The 9,907-nt window shown below is 37.6% G+C and overlaps 1 protein-coding gene across 4 annotated transcripts; it reads left to right on the forward strand.

Moving 5' to 3' along the window:
• Position 1: 1 nt before the first annotated feature.
• rabgef1 (RAB guanine nucleotide exchange factor (GEF) 1) lies at positions 2-9,152 on the forward strand. 4 transcript variants are annotated; one of them, XM_067397790.1, is made up of 10 exons: positions 2-135; positions 1,012-1,205; positions 1,387-1,580; positions 3,665-3,808; positions 4,834-5,000; positions 5,086-5,167; positions 6,494-6,626; positions 6,966-7,057; positions 7,150-7,406; positions 7,749-9,152. In XM_067397790.1, the coding sequence occupies exons 2-10, from the start codon at positions 1,027-1,029 to the stop codon at positions 8,148-8,150; spliced, it is 1,650 nt and encodes a 549-aa protein (XP_067253891.1). In that variant the 5' UTR covers positions 2-135; positions 1,012-1,026; the 3' UTR covers positions 8,151-9,152. The 4 variants fall into 4 exon arrangements, with proteins under 4 accessions (XP_067253891.1, XP_067253894.1, XP_067253892.1 ...); XM_067397791.1 differs by having other exon boundaries at positions 135-258; XM_067397792.1 differs by having other exon boundaries at positions 135-152.
• Positions 9,153-9,907: the final 755 nt, after the last annotated feature.

Consider the following 9,907-nt stretch of genomic DNA (forward strand, 5'->3'; position numbering starts at 1 on the left):
GAAATACTTTGATGTATGCGCTGAGGGACTGTTGACATTTGGAGCTCAGCCAGCCTGAAGCCCCGCCCACACAACGCTCACACCAGTCGCGAGGATATGATGTCATTGTGACCCGGAGACGAGACCGCTGACGAGGTATCTGTCGCTGTCCGGTAGATTAACATTACACACGAAAACTTGCTGTTTATTTAAAAAAAAAAAATTGTTTAATGTAGTTTTAGTCGGAATATTGTGTATTTATGTGATATCTTGCTGACAGTGAGTTATTGTGTTTGTTTCTAGCCACGTAGCTGTTTTGCTAGCTTGACGTGTTTGCCTGCGGCGGATTAAATTACATTGTGTTATTTTCAGTGGACAATATATTTTCTAAGTTGACTGTAAATGTAAACCCTCCATTATAAACTTAATAAATGTTTAGTCAGCAGTGAAAATAAGCTACAACCCCCGGTATTGAACGAACGATGTCAGTAACGTTATGTGATACTCGGAGTTTAAAGTCCTGTCATCAGTGTTGATCAGAGTGCTTGTGTTTTTAAACATTTATTTTATTAAAGCTATAAAGAGACCAGATCGAACATGTCTGATCTACTTACTTTGTCATTTCAGTTGAGATGCATTTGTTTAAACTGGCTGTTTGGCATCAGGTCTCATTCGCATTATTTATATATATATATATATATATATATATATATATATATATATATATATATATATATATATATATATATACCGGTGATATATATTATGTTTCATTCGCATGTTTACCCCTTTAGAAAATATCAAAGTCTGAATATCTGATATTCACAGTAGTTTCACTTTCAGCTTTGCTCAGATTATTAAAATGACTCCTTGTCTCGTTTTTAGCAATGTTGACATTTGTGATGTGTTCTGCATGAGTTGCATGTCTTTGCAGAGCACATTATGTAATCTGACTCCTGTTGTCTTGCAGCATGTACTGCAGACAGGATATGCAAATTCAGTTCACAATGTCAAACCTGTTTCTTTACCCAGACAAAAGGGGACACGATGAGTCAGCGTTCGGAGCGACGGGGGATCCATGTGGACCAATCAGAACTGCTGTGTAAGAAAGGCTGCGGTTACTATGGCAATGCTGCCTGGCAGGGCCTGTGCTCCAAGTGCTGGAGGGAGGAGTACCAGAAAGCCCGGCAGAGGCAGATCCAGGAGGACTGGGCTCTGGCTGAGAAGTAAGTTGGACATGTTGCTTATGAAACTCTCATGTAGGTGGAATATTAAATTGTAGTGGTTTTGCTTCGTTAGTTTACACATTAAGTATTAAGTAAAATAATCATTCAGCATTACCATGAGATTCATAAAGCAGAAATGATGTTCAGACAGAGTAATGTAATGATGTGCTTCCTGTCACAGGCTGCAAAGAGAAGAGGAGGCAGCTTATGTCAGCAGTCACAGTTCCTCTCAGACCCAGCCTCCACAGTCCCACTCTCAGCCCTCTCTCGCCACCTTCTCCAAGTTCGAGGAGAAGAAAACCAATGAGAAGACCCGTAAGGTCACCACCGTGAAGAAGTTCTTCAGCCCCTCCTCCCGCACGGCACCAAAAAAAGGTACGAGGAGGGTGGGATTGGAGCGATATGAGTGTGATTAATGTTGTTTTGCAGTAGGAGGAGTCAGCTGATGACGAGCAGTGGGTGTGGCTCGTGGATTGGATGTGGTGTTGTTCGTCTGCCACCGACAAAATTATTATTTGCCTTTGATAAAATATGCTGTAGGAATATTATCATTGGTTGGACAAGTAAAAACTGGTGGAGCTTCATAGACCTGAGTCAGTGCTGTAGATTTTCCCTTACGTTGCTATTTTTCCCTTAGAGCCCAAAATAATTATAAAAAAAAATCACACTTCCTTTTGCTTCTGGATTCCTTCTGGAAATCCTTCCTGTTTCATATGCAAATGACGTCCCTCATCATCATACATAGTTCCATTTTGATTTTGCCATGTCATTAGATGACATCTCTCTGATAAAGCTGTAAACCGTGCCTGCTTGCAACAACAAAACAACAATTTGGAACTTAAACTAGTTTAATATTAGTTTAATAGACATGAATGATGGTAATTAAAGGTGCCATCGAATGAAAAATTGAATTTACCTTGGCATAGATGAATAACAAGAGTTTAGTACATGGAAATGACATACAGTGAGTCTCAAACACCATTGTTTCCTAAGTCTCATTTGTTTTAAAGACCTCCGAAAAACAGGCGAATCTGTTATGTAACAGTCGGGGTGTACGCCCCCAATATTTGCATATGCCAGCCCATATTCAAAGCATTAGACAAGGGCAAAACGTCTGGATGAGCACAGCTGAATCATCAGACTAGGTAAGCAAGCAAGGACAATAGCGAAAAATGGCAGATGGAGCGATAATAACTGACATGATCCATGATTACATGATATTTTTAGTGATATTTGTAAATTGTCTTTCTAAATGTTTCGTTAGCATGTTGCTAATGTACTGTTAAATGTGGTTAAAGTTACCATCGTTTCTTACTGTATTCACGGAGACAAGAGCCATTGTTATTTTCATTTTTAAACACTTGCAGTCTGTATAATTCATAAACACAACTTCATTCTTTATAAATCTCTCCAACAGTGTAGCATTAGCCCGTTAGCCACGGAGCATAGCCTCAAACTCATTCAGAATCAAATGTAAACATCCAAATAAATACTATACTCAAAGGAATCGATGTATGCATGACGAACACTTTATAAAGATCCATTTTGAGGGTTATATTAGCTGTGTGAACTTTGTGTTTGCTGTTTAAGGCAGTTGAGATCTCGCGGGTGCGGGGGAGTGGAAAATTTAAAGAATTTAAAGAAATTTTGAGCTGAAACTTCACAGACACGTTCAGGGGACACCTTAGACTTATATTACATCTTTTGAAAAGGGGTTCTAGGGCACCTTTAAAAGGCTTTATCATTGAAACGTCAAGTATACACTACTGTTCAAATGTTTGGGGTCAGTAAGATTTATAACGTTTTTTAATTAATTAGTAAGAAGTAGTTTGATTTTTAAAAAATTCAGTAAAACTGTAATAGAGAAATATTATAATTCACAAAAACTGTTTTCTATATTAGTATATTTTAAAATGTATTTTATTTCTGTGATGGCAAAGCTGAATTTTCAGCATCATTACCCCAGTCTTCAGTGTCACATAATACATCAGAAATCATTCTAATATGCTGATTTGCTGCTCAAGAAACATTTATTTGAACAGCATGTATTTGAAATAGAAACATTTTGTAACATTAGAAATGTCTTAACTGTCATTTATGATGAATTTAATGTGTCTTTGCTGAATAAAAGTAATATTTTTCTTTCAAAAAAATCTTACTGACCCCAAACTTTTGACCAGTAGTGTAATAAATCTTTGCATGATTTGATACATTTATGTTTGCAGTCATATGATTTTATCATTTGTCTGTCATGTTCTTATGAGATGATTTTATTTCAACAAGTGATCGACCCTTCATCTCTTAGTTTGTTTCTTGATCTCGTTGCTGTCTGATCTCCGCCCCACCTCTCCCACATCTTTTTCACGTTCTCATCTGAAACCCCACATTTGTAATCGCCCCATTTCACCCCCTCCATTTCTGTGTCGCCCGTTTCCCTTTGCCTACCCTGGGTGTTTTAGTCCCCCCTGAAAAAGAAAGCGAGAAACGAGAGAAAGAGAAAGAGGAGAAGTTGCAGGGCAGGAGGGAGAGCCATGGAGAAACCCTCCTGAGGGATCTGAAGGGCATTTTTACCCAACCCTGGGAGATGGGCTCCCCCACTGAAGGTAACTGACAGAGCCTGAAGAAAAATCTGGGGTAATGAAAAGGGAACGTGGGTGAAGATTGCAGTGTTTGTCTTTTCTGAGGTGGACCACCCCGTTTTTGTGTGATGTTCTGTGTTGAAGAGGTAACTGTCAGAAAGTGTCTTTACTTAAAGTATTTCACAAAGTACAACAAACATTTTTGAGCTCAGAAGATTTTATGTTCCCCTCAGATGTTCTTTGTGACATACTGCCCTGATCCATACTGTGTATTTGTTCTTTTCTCTATGTTAGTTGTGTGTGTATCAAAAGACATGATTGAATTCACCCTACCATTGTTTTTCGTGTTATTCACTGTCTCATTGTCATGCGTCCTCCTCTTTTCTTGTCAATCTGGTGGCAGCTCTGGTATCGAGGCTGAGAGGTGGGTATTAGTGTCACATCACTGTAGCCCTCCAGCACAAATCACAGAAAACAAACCAGTGCATCAGTGTTATATATATGAGCTGCATGCATTCAGGCTGAAATCCTTCTAACGCTCCATTAGTGTCAATGGGGCGTTCAGAAAGACAGGTGCAACAGCATCTGTTTGTGCTGTGTGGAACTAAAGCATGCTAGAATTCTCTCTCATTTCATTCAGCTACTCTTTGACTCTGATATGATGTCAAAGGTGTTGGCATGGTAACAGATCAATATTTCAGTAGTGTGGCCTACTTCTGAGAAGGTTGTCCTCTCCCTTTATGGGCTGCAAGTTGATTTGGACTTGTGAATATATATGTGACATTTTACATTGGTTTATTCAGTGGGGGTTTTCTTTATTCTTTGCAGAATGTCATGTGTAATTCAGCCTTTAATACTAAGCTAATCTCTTGATTCTTGAAGACTCATTGGACTTTGGTTGTTGTAGAATGATGGGAAATTACTTAATTTCACATGACATTCTGTGATGAACTCTGTTGAACTCCAATTTTCAGCTGATTTATTTTAATATCCACTTTGTTCATACAGTTTGTTTATAAACATACTGTGCGCTTATTTGTGTTCCTCAGAGAGCCACGAGGGAAAAACGCCCAGTCCTTCCATTACCCGTCAGTCCAGCATCGAGACCGATCGGGTGTCACGAGACTTCTTGGAGTTCCTCAAGACCTTGCAGAAACCCGGCAGAGAGATCCACAAGCAGAGCCGCGCTTTTATAGAGAGCATGGGAAATAAAAAGGTCAGAACCAGGGTCACATGCCCACATCAACTTTTAGCTGTTTATCATTTCAATAAGCATTTTTTGTATTCGTTCTGACATGCAGGATCTCAGTGCTGAAGAACTGTCTGAGTGTGTGCAAGACTTCTATCAGGGCATGTCTGACCGACTCTTGAATCATTTTAAAGGTAGGATTCATGCTTCAGAGAAACTTAGCAGTGCTGAGTCTGTCAAAAAGTCTCAAGTTACTGGTTTTAATCACTCAAACAAATTACTCACTGAATCAATCCATTTGCATGACTGCCGAATCTGATTCACTTACTGACCGGATGTTTTGTTGTAATGGTATTTGAAAGATGTTATCTAATTTTTTTGTATATACAGTATGGGGGGAGGCAGAATTATTTGGAAAGTGGGAAATATTTACAAAATTAAACCTCATCATCATTAATATATGTATGTATGTATGTATGTATGTATATATATATAAATATATATATATATATATATATATGTATAATGTATGTATTTGTTATTTTGGTATTTTGTATATACTATCATAATATTTATTAACATTTTGAACTGGCTTTTATTTTGATAATTTCAGTTTCTTTTTAATTTTAGTTTTTGTTAGTAGTAGCTTCTGTCATTTTTGAATATTTCTTCTTCTGTAAAAAGAATGAAAGAGATTTTTATTTCAGTTTTAATAATTTTAGTACTTTAACTTAAATGTATTTTTTCTTTAAGTTAGCTGCCAAGGCAACATTTACATTTTTTTTTCTATAATATTTATTATATTTTATTTCAAATTTATTTAATTTAACAAAAATATTTTTTAATAGTTTTAGTTAACAATAACAACACTGTGGCAAATCCTGTACACCTAGCCACCATGTCTGCTAACTATCTAAGAAACTTCATTGTTGTCCCAGCATGCTGACGTGGGAGCAGGGTTATGTAACAAACTGGAGATGAGAATCAGAGATTTCATGTTTGTTAGTAAAACACAAGTATATCTAAAGGATTTTTTGTTGTATATCAGTGAAAGGGGCTGTTCTCTGTAGAATGCTGTGGTCGGACTATTTCCTTCACTTCTCGGAGCCATATTAATATCTAGACTTAAAGGGATAGTTCACCCAAAAATTTACTCAGCCTCAAGTTGTTCCAAACCTGTATGAATTTCTTTCTTCTGCTTAACACAAAAGAAGATATTTTGAAGAATGTCAGTCACCGAACAGTTGATAGGCCCTATTGACTTCCATAGTATTTTTTTTTTTCCATTCCATGGAAGTCAATGGGATCAATCAAGTTTGGATACCCGTATTTCTTCAAAATACTTTATTTTGTGTTCAGCAGAAGAAAGAAATTCATAGAAGTTTAGAACAACTTGAAGGTGAGTAAATATTTGGGTGAACTATCCCTTTAACTTTTCATGGTTTTTGAAACAGTATGCCAGAAGTCAGATGAATGCTTCCTTTACAAATGTAAACCTCAGTGGGGTCCTCTTTCCTCAGGCTCCTCAGAGAAGGTGGACAGGGTGATGGACCAAGTGGAAAAATACATCATGACTCGACTCTACAAGAGCGTCTTCTGTCCAGAGACCTCAGATGATGAGAAAAAAGACCTGGCCACCCAGCGCAGGATACGGTTAGCCAGTGTTATTTTAGTTTTATTTATATACTGTTATAGTTTTCATTTTAGTTTAGGTTTTTGTAATTTTGGTTTTTGTAAAATATTTCAGTTTTAGTTTCTAATTTTAGTACTTCAGATTAAACTTATTTCAGTTAGTTACGAAGGCAACATTTATAATTTTAAGTTTTACATCTAATGTTTATATTTATATTTCAGCTTTATTTTAATTAAAGAAAATGTTTTTAGTTAGTTAAAATATTCCTCAAGAAAGTATGATACTTTTACGCCATTCTTCTTGAAAATCTGCGGTCTTGATTAGTACCTTGAATGATGGATTGATGGCTGGTTTTTCAGGGCTTTACATTGGGTAACCATTCAGATGTTGTGTGTTCCTGTGGATGAGGAGATCCCAGAGGTCTCTGATAGTGTAGTCAAAGCCATCACAGGTGAGTCTGCAAAGCTTGGTATTATTTTGTCATTTATTTGCTTTATTTTCCATCAATATATATACTTTTTTTTCTTCTTTTGTCAACCACAGATATTATTGAAATGGATTCTAAGCGTGTGCCCAGGGATAAACTGGCCTTCATCACCAGTTGCAGCAAGCACATCTTCAACGCCATCAGGGTCACCAAGAACGAACCAGCTTCTGCAGATGACTTCCTACCCACCCTCATCTATATCGTGTTAAAGGCCAACCCTCCACGGCTGCAGTCCAACATTCAGTACATCACACGCTTCTGCAACCCCTCAAGGCTTATGACAGGAGAGGATGGATACTACTTCACCAACCTGGTAGGTCCATACATAATTTGAATGTGGCCCTTATTAGGCCTTAAAGTAATTTTTGTGGAATAATTTGGTTCAGACGTGTACTTTATTCTTTTAAATATATGTCACTTGGTTTGATATTTTGTTATCTAATGCAATGAAATGTATATATTTGTAAGTGTGGCAAAAGTGTCCCAATACAGTTTGAGGCCACTTTAATTACTGTTGAAATTTGCAGGCTGATTAGTCATACGGCAACTGGGAATAAGTCTTCCTGTTTAGTCTAGTCTTTTGGATTCATGTATTTTCTTTGCACATTTTTTATTGTATCTTCTCAATTTCATCTTCATCTCGTGTTTCCTGCAGTGCTGTGCCGTTGCCTTCATTGAAAAGCTGGACGCCCACTCCTTGAATCTCAGCCCTGAGGACTTTGAGCGCTACATGTCCGGTCAGGCTTCCCCTCGAAGGCAAGATGATCCCGCAGCCTGGCTCCAGAGTGGCTCCCGTGTCAACCCAGCACTTAGCCAGATCCATCACAATCTCAGCGTCCTATCCAACCTTGAGAAGAGACAGCAACAGGTCATGGAGGGGGCACAAAGCCTGCAGACCGAACTGGCAGAATGGCAGGACAGCGTGGCCCGCGAGGTGCAGGAGATCCTGGAGCGATACCCACTGGAGATCAAATCACGAGCTTCCGCAATCGATGCGGAGAACGTGGAGAACGACAGGCTGCCACCTCCCCTTCAGCCTCAAGTGTTTGCGGGTTAGCATAGCATAAATTCCTGTGTGAATAAGCCAGAGACATGGTCATACCAAGACGGGTAAAGTGTGTTTTTATATGCAGTGGCTGCTCTCGTCCAAGATCTCTACTCCTTTTCTCCCCATAATTGGTCTGTTACCATTCCACGTGCTTTTTAAATGCTTACACAGTCCCCCGTTACGTCTTTTGTGCAAACATATTCTTGTCGGACTAGTTTGTGAAACTAAATAAGATTTTCTAACCTGGTTTTAGAAGATCTGTTAGAAGTGTGATGTACCTTAAATTTACCTGTTTTAAATTACTGAATCAAATAGCTGCTAATACATCCCTTAATATGATTGCAAATGTTGTGATCGTAAACCACATATCAGCTTTTCTCATGTAGATAAGTCATGTTCACTGTAGGGTGTTTCACTCCCATGCCTTAGTGTGATGTTCTCTCAACTTTTTATTGATGTATAAAATGTTTTGCTGCTCATACTGTATACTTAGGACATTTAAAGTTGAACCCCGTGCAAAAATTTATGATTTTAAGTTAATTTTGCTGTATTTTGGTATGTTTCGAAGACGGTCATTCTTAAATGCTTAGTCACAAAATCTATCAGATATACTGTTGTGCAGACATTTCGGCAATAAACACTATCTAAATAGGAATTTGTTAATTTACAAATCAAAATATAGGTATAAAGCTGTGCATTTGCTCACCTAAATTTAATATGAAATTCTGTCATGGTGGCCACAGGATGTACACACTTACTTACAAATAACTAGTCCTTCTCCAGCCAAGATAATGTTTTGCATTTGATGTTGTCAGCATTACACATAACCAATTTAAATGTGATCCAGTTTTTATTTTTAAAACTGCCCCAGCTGTAACTGTAAACAGGTACTTAGCTAAACACTATATTCATGTGGAAATAATTGGTTTCTTTTACAGTAATGATGATGAATTATGACTGTGTGTGATATTTTAACTGAACTGGTTTATTTATGATGTAAATATAACCTGAGGTGTGTTATTTTGCTGTCTGTGAATCATTATTCATCACTTTGTAGCACCATAATATATCAGAATAGCACAATGCTGACATCTAATGGTAGAAATGGTCAGCATGGCTGACCATATGGCTGAGAATATTTAGAAAATCATGTGCCTTTTCAATATTTTTGTATTGAAGCATTCTCTGAATAGTGTATAAAGTTGAGTACCGTATCAGTGCTGTATTTATACATGGTAAGTGAGGTTATAGTGCGCAGATGTCAGCCTGCTAACTGTGAAATGAGCTGAATTGCGTCTCATTGGGTATAGCCTGAATGTAACCGTTTAATTTGCACATATTCATAGGGGACTTTGAAAATGGCTCATTTAATGAGCCATCAGATCCATAACAGATCTGCAGCCCCACCAAACCTGAGTCTCGTACGATGGTTCCTCTGTACTGCAGGCCTCCAGAGGTTCTCAGTATAGAATATAGGCCGGCGTCTCTCAGGAGAGTTCAAGTGAAATTTTCATTTACTATGCAAGTACTCTACATTTGCACTCATTATTCAGTCAATATGTACCATTAATTTTTGTTTGGCTATTTTAAGCATTAATATAGCATGCATTGCATGAGTTAACATTAGTAGCATTTGACAAAAACATCTAAACTTTATTAGTTTGAACTGTTTCAACGTTTATTGTTAGCATAGAAAACATGCGGGCATCAATTTAATATACGTTTCTAAATGTGACAACATCTCAGTATTTAGTTACAAAAACGGT

This window comes from Chanodichthys erythropterus, chromosome 10, assembly GCF_024489055.1.
Source record: "Chanodichthys erythropterus isolate Z2021 chromosome 10, ASM2448905v1, whole genome shotgun sequence".
Lineage (NCBI taxonomy): Eukaryota > Metazoa > Chordata > Actinopteri > Cypriniformes > Xenocyprididae > Chanodichthys > Chanodichthys erythropterus.